General features: G+C 32.8%; 1 protein-coding gene across 4 annotated transcripts in view; it reads left to right on the top strand.

Annotated features, from left to right (window-relative positions):
- The window catches only part of glsb (glutaminase b), an 86,035-nt gene extending 66,314 nt beyond the window's left edge, over positions 1-19,721 (top strand). For 2 of the 4 annotated variants that reach the window (XM_056465760.1, XM_056465759.1), the window contains exons 15-18: positions 11,675-11,736; positions 13,196-13,272; positions 14,363-14,426; positions 17,752-19,721. In XM_056465760.1, coding sequence (XP_056321735.1) covers positions 11,675-11,736; positions 13,196-13,272; positions 14,363-14,426; positions 17,752-17,908 — 360 coding nt within the window. In that variant the 3' untranslated portion in view covers positions 17,909-19,721. Of the gene's footprint in view, positions 1-839; positions 4,345-11,674; positions 11,737-13,195; positions 13,273-14,362; positions 14,427-17,751 lie in introns of those variants that run through there. The other 2 variants (XM_056465762.1, XM_056465761.1) reach the window with 2 other exon arrangements.
- Positions 19,722-20,152: the final 431 nt, after the last annotated feature.

Genomic DNA, 20,152 nt, shown 5'->3' with positions numbered 1-20,152 from the left:
TGGGAAATGTTTTTAAAAATATAAAAAATTTCACAAGAGGGCATATAATTTTGACTAACTATATATCATATTGCATATTGATTAAAACATAATGTGACAAATTCTATTATGTTGAGAAAAATCTCTGTTAAACAGCACTTTTAAAGATTAAACATTTCACAAGAGGGCTAATTATTTAGACTAACTATATACAGGGTATCTGCGGGGTCTTAAAATGTCTTACATTTTAAAAACTAAATTTTAAGCCTTAAAAAGTCTTAATCACCGTTGTAAGTCTTAAATCATTTTAAACAGGTCTTAATTTTCCTACGTCCATATAAAGCTACTGTATACCCAATCAGGCCAACATGCCTCCAATCACTAACATTCCATCTCAATAAAAGTTTTACCAAAACTTTATTTAATAACAATTTATTATTAATATGGTTCATCTTTCTTACATTAATATGTTTTTTAATGTTTTAACTGGGCCATTAGAAAAAATCCTTAGCGTTCATCCTTGTGTAAGTCTTAAATTTGACTTGATGAAACCTGTAGAAACCCTGTATATATGACATTGCACAGATTCAGTGTGGGCCTGGTCATCTGTTAATAATGAATGTTTGCTGCAACTCAAACAAGGCATGTGCAACTCCTTTTGTGTTGTTGTTGTTGTGTCTTTTTTTTTTTTTAATGTGAATTTATCCCGGTTGTGTGAATATGAAGGCTCTCTCTTTGCAACAGTGTGATAGTTTTTACCGACTCTGAAATCTCCTTACGCAACACAGTATTGAACAGTGCGAGAGTCTCGAGCCCCCTTCAAAAACACACTAATCTGTTCTCTGTGTTGCTCAACACAGCAGCACACCTTCGGACCGATGGATTACGAGAGCCTTCAGAAAGAGCTGGCTCTCAAAGACACTGTGTGGACTAAAGTGTCGCCCACTGAGTGCAATGAGGACAGCTCCACTACTGTAGTCTATAGGATGGAGACTGTTGGAGATGGCAACTAAAAATGGACCAGACGCATCTCATTCACAAGCAGATATTTATGTAAATTAACAGTTATTTATTGTCACTGGTTCTCATTCGGGTCTCGTTTGTATGATTCTTCACTATAGGGTCAATGTATTATCTCTCTCTCTCTCTCTGTTGGGGAATATGAATGACTCTGGATATAGCTCTTACACCTTGGCTTATGCCTAAAAGAGGTTTATTCTTCACTTGGCTTAGTTGCGGTTTGATTTATTGGGGTTTTATTCACTTGGTAAGTGTTTTTAGTGGAGTTCAGGATTGGCTGCTGAACAGAGACGGCTGGTGCTTGTGTTTTGCACTGTGATAGGTTGAATGTTGTGGTCATGCGTTATTAAACGTGACGTCGGTGAGGCCTTAAACTACAGTACGATCAGATTCAATTTCTCTGAAACGTACTGTAGTAGTAGGAAGTATTAAACAGATACATTAGGCTTTAAGGGTGACCTTCATGTTTATGTTAAAAAGGGTAAAAATGCTTGGTTAGTAATCAAAATTGTTGTCTATCTGACTTGTGTTTGATGTTTTAAATCTTCTGAATGACAAGGAAAGGGATAGATCAACCAAAAATGAAGATATTTTGAAGAATGTTGGCAACTGGTAGCCACTGAGTTTTTGATGTATTGCTTTTATCCCTTATATGATGTTTTTAGCCATCAAAGATGATATAACACCTATATATAATATCCTTAAGAACTTTCCATCTGACTTGTGTGCAGTATTTTCTGAAGTTTGAGGTTTTTGTCAGGACAAAATAAAAAGTAAGTTGTCATTGTGAATCTTTGGAAAACAGCATACAATATTTTATCCCGACAGTATGAATTCAGTCAATATTTAACTCATTTTTCACCTTCATGTCGCTTTGAACTTGTATGGTGATGTTTCTTAAAGAATCTTCATGCAACACTTTTCCATGCAAATTAAGAGCCGCTTTATAGCAACTAAAAGGACAATAAAATAACCATAAAACTTGTCCATATGTCCTGTGTGTAGTATCGCTAGTTTTCCAAAGCCAATATGCTCTTTTTCAAGAAAACAGCTAATATTTAAAGTCGTCATGAATCAAAAATGTAACCCTTTGAGGTCTGGAGAGCTGAAGAAGTTGTGATATTTGTGCATATAAACATATGAATAGCTAAATCTGGTGATCATTTTTACAGATGAGAACAAGTTGTCAGAAAGCATAGCCTAAGTAGATCTCAAAGAACATTATATAGCTTTCAAACATGCCCTTTATGACATGATGAAATTCTTATTAACTGATCATGTGGTGCCAATTTGACTAAAATGCATCATTACAGGTTCATATCAAAATTATTTGTGTATTTTCATATTAAAATTCATGTTCACAGTCTACAGCAGACAACTATGTTATCAAAACAAAAGGCTTTGGATGATGCCACTAATGACAATATTTATATGGATTAATCTATCAACAAATTTATTGATTATTTGACTAATCTAAGATTTATTTTATGCCATAAATCACAAATTTTTCTTCATTTTAATGGACTTAATTTTAATGCAAATTTGAATGGTGCAATGTGCAAAAAAGTTGTTATTTTTGTCAAAGTATGAAAGAAAAAAACGTTTTCAAATATAAAATACAAAATCATAAATCGATTAAAAAATATTGATGTTGACAAATTATCAGCATCGCCCAATCAATCAATTGTATTGAAAGTTCACAGCAGCGCAAAAACTAGTCCCACACATATAGGCCTGTCAAGATAAAGAATTTTTGTTGTGCGATAAATTGTCACTGAAATTGTTGCAATACATGAGATAATTGTCATTTTGAGATCATTTTATGCCACTGATTTTATAATTATGATTATATAACAGTATATAATTGTATAATAATAATAATGCATATTATTATTATTATAATATAACAGCATAATAATGCAAATAATTTAAAATGTGTGTCATTCCTAAGATTATTTAGATTCTATAAGTTCATGTTAAAGAGGTAAATGTCCTATTATATTATACTAAAAAATGTCCTATTAGGTAAATCTCCAAATATAACCTTTGAAACTGGTGAGTTAGAATATAAATGTCATTGTAAAATGGCTTAAATGTTATTTGTGTATTTGTAAATATATACTACAAGGGTAAAAATTATTAAGCTCATCTCCAAGTATTGCACAATATGTCAATATGTTGATTATTGTGACAGACCTACACCCACAGTAGTGATTCTGGGACAAAAAAAAACTGCTAAATGTCTTCAGATGAAAAATCTGAACAATGACTATAAATATAATAACTGACTCAGGGTCCACTGAATTATAAAATAATGCACACTTCAGGTGGAGATGCAGCCATAATGCATAGAGTCGGGTATGTTCGCTCATAGTTATTCCTTACAATTTTTTAACATTTTAACCCTACTTCTGGGTTCGTACGTTTTAACCAAATTTGAGTTGAAATGACCCAGCTTTTTTAAGGAGTGAACAAATCACACTATAAAAAACAATATGATAAAAAGTCATAACAAATGTTTTTATGTTACTTTAACTCATTTTAATCAGGTAAACAGGTTTCAGCTTAATATTTTTAGTCAGTTTGACTAATGTTGAGTTGAGATGACTAGAAAAGTTCATTTGATTCAACTAATAAATTCTAGGCAGCAAGATTCTTTTTTACAGAGTACAGTGGTCAGCACACTGTAAAAAGCGATTAGTTACTTAAAGCAAGTAAACCAATTGCCTCAAAAGCAATAAGTTGACTTTACAAAAATAATGCAAGTAAACCCACTGGAACTTGGAACTTGGAAGTTGACTTAATTTTTATAATTATGCTGAATGTACTTACTTTTTTAAAAATCAATTAATCCCTTTTTACAGTGTCAGACTATTTTAGCACGTCTGTTTTCTAATTATTACTGTAATTATCACAATATTACATATATGGTGGTTCATTAAGTCTATAAAATCTACACTGAAAAAAATTATTCAAAGATGATTGCTTGGATTTACTCAATTTTTTTACGTTAAGTGGTTGTAAACAATTTATTTGGGCTGAATTTAAACAAACAAATTAAGTTGAACATTATTAAATTTAATTTGTTTGTTTAAATTCAACACAAATAAGTTGTTTGCAACAGTTTTGCATGCAACACTTTTTTTCAGTGTACAATTATAGCCTGTATTGAATTTAGAAGACACACTGGAGTCTGGAAGAGCAGAATTATTTTACTGTATGTCATTTTGATAGATACAGAAAAGCTGGGGAAAAACAAATAAAATAAAGGTGTACTGGAAAAAAGTGATTAGTTTACTTTTAGTCAACTTAACAGTTCCAAGGTACAATGGGTTTACTTACTTTGTTTTTACTTACTGTGTAAAGTCAACTTGTAGCTTTTTAAGGCAATTGGTTTACTCGCTTTTAAGTAACGAATCACTTTTTACAGTGCATATATGAGTACATCCCTCACAAATCTATCTTTTAAATTCATACTTTTAATAGGAAGCTACAATATTATATTTGAATATACATTAGATTAGTCAGTACTGAAGCCAAATTATATTATATGTTATAGAACAATATTAAATACAAATTTTAAAAAGAGGAAAAATCAAGAGAAAAAGTGACAAATTTAGTTGAAATTTTGTAAGTTGGATTTCTTTTTCGCAATATTTTGCTTGAATTTAATTGTATTTTTTAATTTCTAAATATGTTTGGTGATTAAAATATCATTTTAATAAATATATCTGTTTAAAAAATCAGTTTTGTTTAAATGCACCAAAATACATTGTCTAAATTCACTGAGAAATGGATCAAAATATTAATTTTTAAAGTGGGGTGTACTCAATTATGCTGAGCACTGTATGTACTACAATCTAGGTCTTCCTTTACAGAAAAACCACATCGGCATCAAATAAGTGTCTTTAAAATCACACATGGAACATTTTCATATGAAAAAATGATCTCATAACCACTTGTTTTTTAATTTACATGAGAATGTTCCCAAACTGTGAAGCTCACATGGTTTTCCTGCAAGGATTTCAAGTCACAGGGACCACTTTTATAGCTGTTGTTAGACATTGGCAGATTACCGTCATCTGTTTTTCCATTGAAAAGTGCCGCATGAAGGTTCAAACATGATGTACAGTACAGCATGAAGGTTGCCTGCATTATTCCCTTAGGGCATGCATTCACCAAGTCCAAAAGTAAGGTTAAAAGGACTCGTCCGTGTGTCCCGGTGTTCTGAATTAGTTATTCATTTCTCAATAAGTCACGGTGCGTAGCTACTGAATCGACTGTGTGTCCTGAGAGAGTCTGCTTGCATCACAGAGCTCCAGTAGTCCCGCTCAGCAGCCAGCTCAAACCTGCAGTCTGTCAGGCCCATCCGCAAGCTGAAAAAGCATCAGCAATGTTACAAACCTTGCCCTTAGGTTCATTTCTGTGTGTGTATCCTCATATATATCATTACTAGAGACATTTATGCACTTTCTTAACCACAGTTCAGAATGTTGGTTTATATGAAATGAAGCTTCGATTAGTTGGGAAGATGCTAAGGATGTTTTGAAGTGTTATATGGTTTTTTAATTATTATTTGTGTGCACATGTATTCATTTTATTTTTTTTGCATATGGCTTTCACGAGCTGGTGTATATTTGCTGACATTTTTCTGGGTTTTGTTGCTTATTTTTTGTGATTTGTGCGTGTTTTGTATCATTCTTTTGATTCAGTCATTGGTTGTTTCTCATGCTTCACTGACAGCTTTAAAGGTGGATTTGAGGAATTGGCTCAATCTGATTACTTGAACTGTCCAGACTCTAACATAAAACTTCATCGCAGTATTTCATCACTCATGATATGTCTGTTCATTTTCTCATGTATTTATGTCACATTTGTTCTGGTCTTCTTTTTGTATTATTAATAAATGTATTTAATCTCATACCATTATTACCTGAAATCAGTTGTTTTTCTTTTGTTGCCATTTTGTGGTTTGGGAAATGATGAAAGCGCATGTTTCTTCATCATTTCATTTGTTTGTCCTTTTATTTTTGTATTCAGGATACAAAAATATCCTGGAAAAATATTCAGGAGTGGCATTCCTTTACTTAAAGGGATATTCATTCATTTTCTTTTCGGCTTAGTCTTTTTATCGATCTGGGGTCGCCACAGCGGAATGAACCACCAACTTATCCAGCACATGCCCTTCCAGCTGCAAACATCCATACACACTCATTCACACGCATACACTACAGACAATTTAGCCTTCCTAATTTACCTATACTGCATGTTTTTGGGCTGTGAGGGAAACCGGAGCACCCGGAGGAAACCCACACGAACACGGGGAGAACATACAAACTCCACACAGAAATGCCAACTGACCCAGCCGGGGCTCGAACCAGCGACCTTCTTGCTGTGAGGCGATTGTGCTACCCACTGCTGCCCACTTAAAGGGATAGTTCACCCAAAAATTAAACTAGTGGTGCTAAACTTTTCTTTCTTCTGTTGAACACAATATATTATCATTTGGAGAAAGTGGTGTAAACTAGCAGCCATAGACATACATCATATGGAAGTCAGTAGCTGTTTTTTTCTAAACATTCTTCAAAATATCTTCTGTGTTCACCAGAAGAAAGAAACTCAAACAGGTTTGCAACAATTGGAGGATAAGTAAATGACAGAATTTCCAATTTTTGGTGAACTGTCGCTTTAAGAAAGGCTGCTTTATTGTTTGACTCACGGGCATGATAAACACTTCTGATCACAAAAGCTGTAATAGCAAATATTGCTATTTAAAAAAAAGAAAATCACCTATTCACAGAATAAGGGGATATATTCATGTTTTTAAATAATATTTTATGATATTCAAGGATTTTTTTTTGAATATATTTTTATATCAAAAAATATTATTTTAAAATGATTTTTAACATTTTACAATTTTATATTTTTATTATAAATATTTGGTTTTATAAAAAATATTTATAATTTTTCATTATTAATTTTTATATTTGAAATTAATGAAATAAATTTTTTAAATATGTTATGATATTCAATTATTTTCTAATTCATTATAAAATATATATTTAAATTATTTTTAAAAATTTTACATTTTTTTATATTTTATTGTAAATAAATATTTTGTTTTATGATAATATTTAATAATTAAAATATAAATTTAAATATTTTAAATTGATGAAATGTTATTTATTTAAAAATTTTCTGTAGCACTTTATTAAAAAGTCTGTTAGGTAACACCACTTTTGTATGAGCAAATACTTATTTATAGCTGCAAAAGTCAGTCCAAGGCACTCGAAGAATGTGGAAAAAATATAAAAAAGCCTTTATTGATATGCCTATTCCTTAAAACTGCTCCTACTGTATGCGTTTCGGCAAACACTTGCCTTCATCAGACTTTTGAATATTTTTTCCACATTTTTCGAGTGCCTTGGACTGACTTTTGCTGTTTATTTTGATGAATTACCCAAAGAGCACCGACGCATTATTCAAGCTATCCCTGAGCACTTTTTGTCCTATTTTGCATATTTATAGCATTTGCAGCATTTAATAATGTTAGTTAATAAACACACAGCAGTTTGTAGCTAAATAATATTTGTTAATGCATTATTCCTTCCAACATTTTTGGACTTTCTTCTCTCTGAGTCTATATTAATAAAAATGTAATTATTTATTATTACTATTATTTATTCATGGTTGTTCTTTGTTAGAAATTAAATCGAAATAAGTGTTGATGAAATAGATTCATTCTGAAAGCCTGAAAGAGAGAGAAATGAAATCACTGAACATAATTTTAATAACTGTACTATTAGTGTTTACTTTGACATAAAACTGTATTTCATTTCTTTTCTCTATCCAGCTTCTCTGTATGAACATATACTTGTATTGCTTGTTCATTCAATTTTCAACAGAGCCATGGTGATTATAACCTTCAAAATGACCTTCGAGCTGTTTTAAATCTTCCGGTTTGCCTCCAGAAATTAACAAGTGCATTTCTGGAGACTGATAATTATACATTAGCATACACAAATAGTGCTCTGTGATCCTATTTGGGATACTACATGTAATTAGACTGATAGAGATTATATAATGACATATAATCTATGACATTTTCTCCCACTGTGTGACAAATGCAGTGTTTGTGGGAGGAGAAAACACTCAATATTTTCTTTAATATATGTGTCCACCTTATTTTTAGGTCAACATAAGTCATTAGTTTCCATAAATATAAATTGCGGGAAAGTTGTTACAGGGAAATACAGAGAAGAAATTAAAGTTTAACATAAGGTACTGTAAAACTCTTTATATGGGTTTATAATTAGGTGCAGTAAAAGATTGTGGTAAGAAATAACTAGTTTGCAGCTAAAAATAACTGAAACATTGTTCAATTCAATTCAACTTTATTTGTATAGCGCTTATACAATGTAGATTGTGTCAAAGCAGCTTCACATAAAAGGTCATAGTAGTATAGTATATTTACAAAAGCTGTGTCTGCTCATAATTTTCACATAACTGTTTCTAAAGACATTAAATGCCTGGTAAAGTTATTTTTAGCTTTAAATCGTATTTATTGTTATATAAGAACAGACCCGTAGCCAGGGGAGGTATGGATGGTTCGAAAGACCCACCCCAACCCACACCGACAAAGTCCAGAATTTGACCCCTATATGAGCTCATTTGTCCCCTTTTTACCAGTATACCATCATAAATTGTGATAATAACTGGCTTTAAAGAAGGCTTTAGGACTAATTTAATTTTCAGTTATACAAATAGACAAATTCTGACTGAAAAAAATGAGCTGGCCGGTTTATTTGTCTATAGGCTACAGATTTTATTTTATTTGGACAGAACTGTGTGCAGTTATAGTGTGTCCGCAGTCATATTGGGGTGATATAAACACATCAAGTCTCTTTTTTATTTTTTGATGTTAAAATAGGATTCAAATCCCTCCCATTTTGAGGCCCACCACAACGTGAGGTAGGAATGCAGTTTTCCCACCCACTGAATTGATTGACAGCCACGTATTAACATGTCTCTGTAGTAACACGTATCATCATATCAGCAAAAGATAAAAAAAGATTAAAAGATCTGTTCAGCTCTCTGTGATCATCAGTCATTTAATGTGATCAAGAGTGAGTTTTACAAGTTTAAAACATTTTTAAAACAGTGCATGTTTTTAATGGATAAAAACAGCGATTTCACCATCTTTACCAAATCACCACAGCAGCATGTCAGTACAGTTACAAAAGACGCTTTGATCTCAGTGTGTAAACGTTAACTAAGGTTTATTTTGTACATTAAGATAATGGACACCCATACAGCAATGGATATTAACATGTATCCTGTCACATTTGCTGTGCAACAACAGTGCAAAGTTAAACGCGCGCTGTGTGTGTGTCTGTGAACTTTGTAACGACATTGTGTGTGACTCATCGTTGCAGAAAGGCTTGAATTAACTCCACAACAAATACATGAAATAATTATTATTGGGAAAGTTCTTACTCTAGTATTTCTCACAAACATTATGTGAGATCTGCTTTCTTCATGTCTGGAGAACTATAATTAAAGGCAGAGGCAACAAAAACAGCAACATAGTGTTCAGAGCAGAAATTTCCAATATTCTGAAAGGTATAATAAATACTCTGATGGGTGTTTTGAGCTGAAACTTTACAGACATGTTCTAGAGACACAAAAATCTTCTCTTAACTCTTGAAAATGGGTAAAATAGGTGCCCTTTAAACAAATTCCCGGTTGGGGAATTGATGGATGATAATAGATTTGTATTTTAAAAATAAGTTTGTTTTCTTCAAATTTCTTGATTCCAAATTTTTCATAACATTATTTACAGTGTTATTAATAACTTGCAGCTTAAATACACATTTGTAAATACATTTTTTGTGGTCAAATATTATGGTAAGCACAAAATTGTAGGAATTATTTTTCAAAGAATCAAAAAACGTGGTTATGAGCACCATCCGAGCTAATCCAGCGAAGATTAGTGCTTAAAGTCACTAAAATGCAGTATTTGAACCTCATCATTTATTAGAAAAAGAGGTGAATAACTACAAAAAGGTCCACTTTATTTAAGATAAAAGAGCCACCCATTTTAATAGACCGGCTACAGGCCTGAAGAAGTTAGATAAAAAGAAAACAATGAGCCACTAAAGGTTATTCATGCAAGTTTAGCATAAGGAATGACTGAAAAATCATTGAAATAGAAATGAATGAAAGACTTGATATTTTCATTGTTTAACGTTTGCATTTTCCTGACTGAAAAAGGCACAGCATCATTGTCATTTTTATAATTGACTTTTTTTGTCAATTGTTTTATGTGTTTTAAAATGTATGTATTAATATGTGTCATATTTTTATTTGACCAACTGAAAGTCAATTTTGACTGAAGATTTTTTTTATAAAAACTGTGTTCACAAAGAAGAGTTGCTCTGCTGACTGATTGAGGGCTCAGTTTGGAAGTCTGCTGTTGCCCTCTAGTGGAGTCTCACACATGAACTTGCTTTCACACAGTTTTTAAATTAAGCCTATTGCATGTTTGTTTTTTTGCATGGCTTGCTTGGTTTATTTATATAATCAGATGCTGATTCAAATGAAATTCATCCTGCTTTTAAAGACAATTAAACCTTTTATTTTGATTGAGTCTTAAAGGGTGTAAATGAGCTCTGGTAGTTGATATAATGTGTTATTATTACATATGATTTTATTAATAAAAACACAATATCAAGTTAACTTCCTAGGTTCAAAAGTAGCCTATTTAAAAAAATTAAATAAAATCATCTCAACGTTTCATGTTCTTCTCACATTTAAAAAAAATTATTGGTTTTGTATTGTAAGAATTTAACACTGTTTAACCCATCACAGAAAACCTATTAATTATTATTATTATAGTAAAACCCGCACACAAAAAAGTTTTAATAAATAGTCAAATATAGGGTTTAAAAGAACTCGGTTGAAGATTATGGTGAGGATATTGATGATTTTTATTAGAAATTTGTATTATTATTTTTATTTTATTATTAATTATTATTCAAATATGTTCAAATTGTTCAGAATTTTAAAAAATTCTAATACACAATCATTTTATATAACTTCTAACAAATAATTTCATATCGTCAGTAGAAATGCAGTATCCTAAATGGAATTATTTTACAATCTTTTACATTACTATTAAAAAAAAATTTAAATTAATGCTGATTATTTAAGTTTCTGTTCATCTAAATATCATGGACAAACATCTTTACAAATTTAACAAACATTTTAACATAATAATAATATAAAACAATAAAAAACTATTAAAATAGTAACGGGGAAGTAAGTTTGCATATTAAAATATTAACATCATTTTACATAATCAAAATAATATAAAACTTTAAAATACGAATAATAAAATAGTAAATGAGAAGTAAGTTTGCATATTAAAATATTAACATCATTTTACATAATCAAAATAATATAAAACTATAAAATACAAATAATAGAATAGTAAATGAGAAGTAAGTCTGCATATTAGATATATTTCTCGATTCAGTGTTTCCTCTTTACCTCATACGTTTCAGTGAAGGAGCTGACGGAGACTCTGGAGATGGTGGTTTCTGCCGACCTTCTGTCCAGTAATAATATTAATAACTTGTTTCTGTTCCACAAAGGCTCTTTTGTATGATTACAGGTGAAGTCTGTCATCAACCTGCTGTTTGCTGCTTACACTGGCGATGTTTCTGCTCTGAGGAGGTATGAACACTTTAGTTGAGCTAAATTCACACATTCTGACTTGCTCCTTATTAATATTTTCAGAAAAGTTTTGTTTGCAAATTCCAAATAGGGAAATCATATTATCAGCCAAAGACTATTAAAACATAACACTGCTCGCAGTCAACTGAAAAGAGTGCTAATGTTGTTTTGAAGTCAAACTTATGTGCTATTTCTGGCACAATATTCAAAGTAGCATGGTAAACAATATACATCGTGTCACAATTTGTCACTGAATGTGGAATTTTATATAGTAGCAGTGCGATATGGCTGTATACCGACACTGGTGGGAGCCGTGCGTTGGATCAAGGCTGCAGGCCGAGTGTCTCAGTGCTCCCCACCAGTGTTGATACACAGCCATATGGCACTGGAGTGTATAGAGTGTGATATTGCATTTATACAACAGTTCGACAGCACAATCGTGTATATAAAAAAGAAAATTAAACACGGAGAGTCTAAAAACCCTTTTGTAAGAGGAACTACTTTCTTCCGCCATTCATTCACATCTGCAGCTGACGTCAGAACAGTTGAAGCCATTACTAATTCACCAATGTCACTTTAGAGCTAGTATTTGAATGATTCTCTAGCGTAATGTCTAAAGTGATGACAAAAGAGATGATTTTGCTGACATTTTAAGATTATAAGGCTGAACAGCATGAAATGCCATCAGTCTACAGAGATTTCCCAGTATTTCTCTGAGATTTCCCAGTATTTCTCTGTAGTGATCAGGATATCACAATAATTAACCCCTGAAAAGCCACAGCAAAGCAAACTCTAGCCGTTTCTGCGGTATAAATACAGCACTACAAAATACAAAAGAGAGAGATCGACTCCGAAAGACACTTACTTGATTTATAATGATTTGTTCTGCTGTACTTTGAAACTTGCGCTAAGAAAATGCTGTTTTTCCTCCCCTAAGTACTTATTATGCGGTCTCTGTCGCCATCTTGTGGTGTAACGTTAACCATCACTTTCTTAGGTCTGCTCAGACAGGTTGATGGCAGCCGATGCACTGAATCCGATGCTCCGAAAATATAAATATTTTAAAATAGGCACTCTAAATAATAGGCACTAAAATAAAAATAATAGGCACTAAATAAACTGCATAGTTGCAATCTAAACTACATTCTCGACTAAATAAAACCTCATAGATACATGATGTTGTTCAATAGCAGTAATATTTGTCAAACTGTAGAGTGTCCTCCGCTTCTCGCTGTATGTGGGTGGAGTAATACACCAGGGTGAAAGGGTAAGAGGCTGGACGAGTGCTGTTATTTACAGAATATCGCACGGCTATCAGCCAATCAGATTCAAGAACCAAACAGAACTGTTGTAAAAATGTAATTATAAAACCAACTTTACCTCAATAACACATCGCCGTCGTCAGCTCTACTTCTTCCACTTCTACATCTTTCTAAACAGTGTGTGTTTGTGTGTGCAGGTTTGCTCTGTCCTCAGTGGATATGGAGCAGCGCGATTATGACTCCAGGACGGCGCTGCACGTCGCGGCCGCTGAGGGTACAAACACTCACTTACACGCTCACTTCCACACTTATTAGGGACCGAAAATCTGTTAATGTCTGTGCTTTTTGGTAGTTTGATAGTCGAAAGGAGGTTTGCGTCAACATTTTGACACCTAGCAGCGCCACTTAGTGGTCAGAGGCAGTACAAATCCTGTATGTTAGCAATTAGCAGCAGGGTTATTAGCTATTTATGTATAGCCCTTGTGTACTGTTCAGATTTACTGCTCTTTTGTTATGTTGTGGCTGTTTTTGCCTCATTGGCTTTTTTTTTTTTTGTGATTGCACAGCCATGACACCATATAATCGTGCATTCTTGATTGTTGGGGGGTAAAATTCTTACTGTTTGATCATCAGTTGGCACCATTAACCCTTTAGATAGGCCTGTGCAAAAAAAGGTTTTGGCTTTTATATGCAGTTCTATGGAGTAAAACAGCAGATTAAAGTGTGTGCATAAATCATTTACTATGTTTACTATGTTCTGACAGCTGAGCTGCTTATTTAGATTTTTTCAGACATATCAAGATAAGGTGCAATGGTCTCTCTCACACTCACACACTATTCTCCATATAGAAGGCAGAAACTAAGCTTTTTTGCACCACAACTGATGATCAACAGTGAAAATACAAATTTTACAAGTACAAATTTTGCCTCTTCCCAACAGGGAAACAATCAAGAATGCATGATGTCGTGGCTCTGCAATCAAAATATGTCATTATAATGGAACATAATGAAAGGGTAGTCAATTTGAGAGTGTATTGTTGAGTTTTTGAAAAAATTCATAGATTTTTCCCAAAATATGTGTCAAAATAATTTTTGTCATTAAAAATCAATCCATTTGCTGAAACACAGAGAAAGTTGTGGCCAAGTTAAGACTCTAAATCCCCCAGAGTGGATAAAAACTTCCCCAAAAGCACACAAGGGTTAAACATTAATGCATAAATATATTTTTGCTACTCAAAATAAATTGAACATTAATTGAAATGAAAGTTTTAGTTTGTCCAAAGACTAATTTCTAAATATTTTAAACACTTGTAAAATGTCAAAAACACAACAAAATGCCTCTAATTGATTTGATTTGATTTCAGGACATATCGAGGTTGTGCGTTTTCTGCTCGAGGCCTGCAAGGTCAATCCTGCACCCAAAGACAGGTGAACAAACACACATTTTTCAATTTTAGATGCTGAATTCACTATTTTTATTTACAAAGTTATCAATCAGGTAAAACGATCCCCTATTTTAGCATATTTGTTTATGCATATGCAATAAATGCATATTTTATGTGTTTGTTTATTTGTAAATCTATATTTAAAAATATCTTTTAATTATAATATGCATAATAAAATTGTTCATATGTTCAATGTACATGTGTGATGACAATAAATTGAATCTAATCTAATCTAATCTAATATGTTGTATACTTCTCACAACATAACATTTAACATGGCAAATAGATGTAAAAAGGGTAAAATAATCATGTAATTATTTTAAAACCGTACACTTTTATCAAACTAGTCATATATTTCCATTTGTGTTACTAATAATCGTGACTTACATAATTGAAAGTTATAATAGTAAAATGTATTGATATAGGGCTTATTTTGAGTAATACATCTATTTTATACTTCTCATAACATAAATCTCTGAAACTATAAAAGGTAATATATTTTTAATGATTGTATTGTACTATTGTAAGGTAATATATCATTTGTAATTATTTCTATTATATAGAGCAGTACTGTTACAGTAGTAAAATACATTTCTATTTGGTAAAAAAAGATGTAAGTGTAAAATAATCAAATAATTATTTTAAATATTCATTTTGCAGTACAGTTGTGTCAAAAGAGTCATTTATTTCAAGTTGTTTTACTCCTTAATAATTGTGACTTATAAAATGTTATGTATTTTTATATTTAAAATGATACTTTATAATAGTAAAGGCTAATTCATTCATTCATTTTCCTCTGGCTTTGGGGTAATTTACGTAGAATTTTATTTGGGCAGAGTGAGAGCGTGAGAGAGCTGAAAAGCTCGAAATTATATTCAACTTCAAAAATCTAGGAGCACCAACCAAAAATGAATGAGCAAATTGTATAACAATGGATTTATTGTATTTGAAAACAACATTAATGAGGACTAACAAAAATCAGATACAACTAACTAATGCTGAGATGACTTATACTGATATTTGCGCAATAATTCCAAAATGAATGTCTAATAATTAAAAAATATTAATGATCCATTTTGTTTTTATACACGTCAATTTAATAAACAAATAATATATAAACGTACGATCATAATAAATTATTCAATTCAATGCTGAAAGCTGCAGAGCAGTCATCATAACTAAATAGAAAAATAATATGTATGTCAAGAATGGGCAAAGGAAAGGAAGAAAAGTCTCCTTTCTACCACTCGGTTTCTGTTTGTGTCATTTTAAATGCAGGGTCTCGTCATACGCTGATTTATATTTTTCTGTGTTTGTGGAAAAAAAGCAGGCGAGTCAGCCGACCTAATATATGAGCAGGCAGAGATTCTCACGATGACCGCCCGCGCAATACCGTTCTTACTCATCATGAGTCGCAGTTTCAGTTTAAACTTAAAGGCAAGCTTCTTTGGCGATTATAGATATATATACACTAGATATCGCATACGGACCCTGAGCATGCGTCAATAGCGCCGCCATATTTGTACAGTGCTCCCAGGACAAGTGTCATTCAACAGCACTAGTCAAGACAGTGTTACTACGTGAAGATGCTGGTATTTAGCGCTGTGTACAGGTATAGTAACGAGCAAACAAAAAAACAAAGCACAAAGGCAGATCATTTCATAGGTAAGACCTTGTTTTTTTACGTTTTTTTATGTTATGAACTTTTGTGCTAAACAGGTAACATTATTGATGATAATACAGTCACTTACTGCATTCACCACAAGGCAAAGTAGCACCAGCTCGCATTAAACACTCGGCTTATGCTAGTTTTGTTGAATAAAATCAGCAAAAAAAGGTAAAGGAATATGACAACGAGATGCTGCGGTGCCTGAAACTTGTATTATTGTCAGCTAGTGAAGGAGTCGTTCATAACGGAGATTCATTCACAAACGAATCGCTCCCTTCGTCAGTATGAGAAGTGAAAGCAGGAGAGGAGGTGTGTTTCACTGTTAAAGATCAGATTTAACAGGGAGGGTGTATAGTACATTTCCATACACACAAACACAAGCTTTTTGTCAGGAATGCCTGAGTGATCACTCATCCATCAATGTAGAAAAGTGATGTAAAATTATAAGTTTCATCATTTAAATAAAAAAATTGCACACTGACTTCCGGGAAAACTCCCGATCATAGATATATATGTGTATATGTGTATTTCTCTGGCTCTGGATGGCCACAGTCCTCCACCGCAGCTTGGTCCTGCATTTGTTTCAAAGGAGTGCTACCCTGTACTAAAATGGCGGCTCTACTGACACATTCCTTCCAATAGACAACAACAGGGTAGGCGACATCTAATGTATATATCTATGTTTGGCGATGATGAAACACACCCGGTTGATCTCGGCTGGCGGATCAACATTCATCACATGATCGCTCTCATCAGCGCCATTATTTGTAACTTTGGGTGGGTTTGCAAACCTGTGTACTTTTCATTGGGTCTTCCTCAAACTTCAGCCGTTTGCATTTCTTGCGGTCACAAAAGCTCCGTTATCTGACAGCGTAAAGCCTTGAGTGATTGACAGCTAATAGGAACCAATATAGTGGCAAGGAAGAGCGATTCAGCACGCCTATAGAAAAAAATCTAAACAGGTCGCACTACAACCATAATATGCAGTCACACATATGCTCCCAAATATATTATGAGGTCGCATAGATTAAGCCAAAATGTTCGCAAGTTCGACCCTGCATGCCGTTGTGTAAAGATATTACATACGGCTATTTAACTTATGTACGGGGAAAGGCGTTGGGAGGGTGGGTAGCCCCCTGATATAATGGTAGGGGAAACACTGCACCTATAGCACGTCTTTGGCCTGTGGGGGAAACCGGAGAACCTGGAGGAAACCTATGCAAACACGGGGAGAACATGCAAACAGTTAAAAACTGCCAGCTGACCCAGCCGAGACACTGAGCTACCGTGTTGCCCTTAGTAAAGGCTAATAATACAGTGATTATTTTTGAGTAATACATATATTTTAAACTTCTCATACCATAAATCTGTAAAACTATCAAAAGAATTGTAACCATTTCTTTTGTAACGTACTATTGTAAGGTAAAATAAATATATTGTTTTTAATTATTTTTATTTTTTTAGTGTAGCACTATTACAGTAGTAAAATACATTTCCATTAAATGTTATATTTACTATGTATTATAATAATTAAATATTCACATTTTTATTAGCTTCTTTAATCAGTAATCAAATGGCTGGAAGAATCAAGGGAAAATTATGAAAATCATGTAAATAAAACAGTATTTTTGTCCTCCAGGTGGGGCAACACACCAATGGATGAGGCGAAACATTTCGGTCATCAGGAGGTGCAGGCGCTCCTGCAGGAGTTCAGCAGTAAGTACAACCCTCCCCTTAATCCCGTGGCAGATAAAGAGACCACTGAGAAAAACCTGGACGGGATGCTGGAGACGTAACCATTTCCACCAGCAGAGGGCGCTCTTCTGTTCCCCAGTAGACCTTTACAACATCAGCGTACTTTTTTTTTCTTCATTTGACGTTGTTTCCGGTAGTTTTATATGCTTTTGTGAGCTTTTTCCTCATCTGCAAAGAAAGTGTGCGAGTAAAGGTGTTGTTTATGCTGTAAATGTATTTCAAACACTTGATTTAGGTGTGGGAGTGAATGACGTGTTCATAATACCTGTGTTTTCCTAAGGGCGGACGGTAAACTCATTTATGGAGTGTAGAATGACACCAGACAAGCTCCATGAAATACTTTTCATTTGAGTAAAACCCAGGATAAAAGGGTGACCATCAGCACTTGTTTATTATTATATTTCAATGTTTTGAATAGTGAAGAACATGATGCGATGCTTTCCCCAACAATGACAACATACAAAGACTCACAAACATGTATATATACAGCTATGGGGGGAAATTATGTCACCACTTGAAAATTGGTCCCTTTGTTTAGATTTATTTGGTATAGGTTTGAGTAATGTGTTAATATAGGCTTTATTCTATATCCTGATAACATTTCTTCTATCTATCTATCTATCTATCTGTCTGTCTGTCTATCTATCTATCTATCTATCTATCTATCTATCTATCTATCTATCTATCTATCTATCTATCTATCTATCTATCTATTTGTCCGTCCGTCCGTCCGTCTTATCTGTCTGATAATAACCGAATTGTTTTCATTAGTTGTGATTTCACCAAATATGAATTTCTTAACTCTTCTAAAGGAGAAAATGGTATTGTGTTGTCTGAAATTTAATGTAAACATATCTGAAAAAGCCATCTTTATTGTTGCTATTTAGAACATTAGTCAAAACTGCTCCAAATCAGTGGTCCCCAACCCCCGGGCCTTGCTACCGGGCCGCACAAGACATCATTAATTGTTTCTGTTATATTATCGGAGTCTGAATGAGCTTTTATTTTGAAAAATGACCGTATTCTCGGTCATTTGAGCACCGGAATGTAACCCACAATCTAGCAAAATGAGTAAGAAACAGGCGTTTTTGGAATGTTTCTTTGCGAAGGGGAAAAGGCCCAGTGAAGGACCCACAAACTGCCAAGGAATGGATCCACAACCCATTTGCCATCAATTCAGGTGAATCTAACATGTCTGTGCAAGAAAAAGAATAACTGCTGGAGATTGCTCACATTTCGCGTCTTTGTGCTTGTATGCACATATTGGGAGTGACGCACCCAAACACCCAGGGCTTTATAATTTTCCCATGAATAAAACTTGCATCAGAGTTGCAGCAATGTTTTGTAAGCTCTGAGAAAACAGTTGATGGTTGCCTAGCACTCTACGTACACGAACGCTAATCCACCCCCGTCCTCTTCCCTGGGCCGTGGTAAAATTATCAAGCGTTGACTTGTCCGCGGTGATAAAAAGGTTGGGAACCACTGCTCTAAATGACAACAATTTTATTTTACATACGGAAGAAATATCATTAGTAGTTTAAAGAAAATTAAACTAATTTACATGCGTAAAAATACACTATAAAATGCATAACTATAAATTATAAATGCAGAGAAACAGAATTTGTAAAGTGTTTTTTCCTCTTCATAGCTGTATATATCAGTTCACTGAAAGCTTAAGTTGCAATATGTGACCCAGGACCACAAAACCCAGTCTTAAGTTGCACATTTGTGGAAATAGCTAAATATACATTGTATGGGTCAAAATTATCAGGGTTTTTTTTTTTTTCATATTTTTTGTCATTCATTTTAGGATTATTAAGTAAAGACCATGTTCCATGAAGATATTTTGTAAATTACTTACTGAAAAAAAATAATTATATATATATATATATATATATATATATATATATATATATATATATATATATATATATATATACACATACATATATATATATATATATATATATATATATATATATATATATATATATATATATATATATATATATATATATATATATACACATACATATATATATATATATATATATATATATATATATATATATATATATATATATATATATATATATATACATACATATATATATATATATATATATATATACATATAGTTAAAATTATTAATTAGAATTATTAGCCCCCCTGAACTATTACCCCCCCTGTTTATTTATTTCCCCAATTTCTGTTTAACGGAGAAAAGACTTTCCTAAATATATTAGTTTTAATAACTCATTTCTAATAACTGATTTATTATATCT

This window comes from Danio aesculapii, chromosome 9 (assembly GCF_903798145.1).
Source record: "Danio aesculapii chromosome 9, fDanAes4.1, whole genome shotgun sequence".
Classification (NCBI taxonomy): domain Eukaryota; kingdom Metazoa; phylum Chordata; class Actinopteri; order Cypriniformes; family Danionidae; genus Danio; species Danio aesculapii.
The sequence above is the reverse complement of the archived record's forward strand: the minus strand, read 5'-3'. Positions and strand labels throughout refer to the sequence as shown.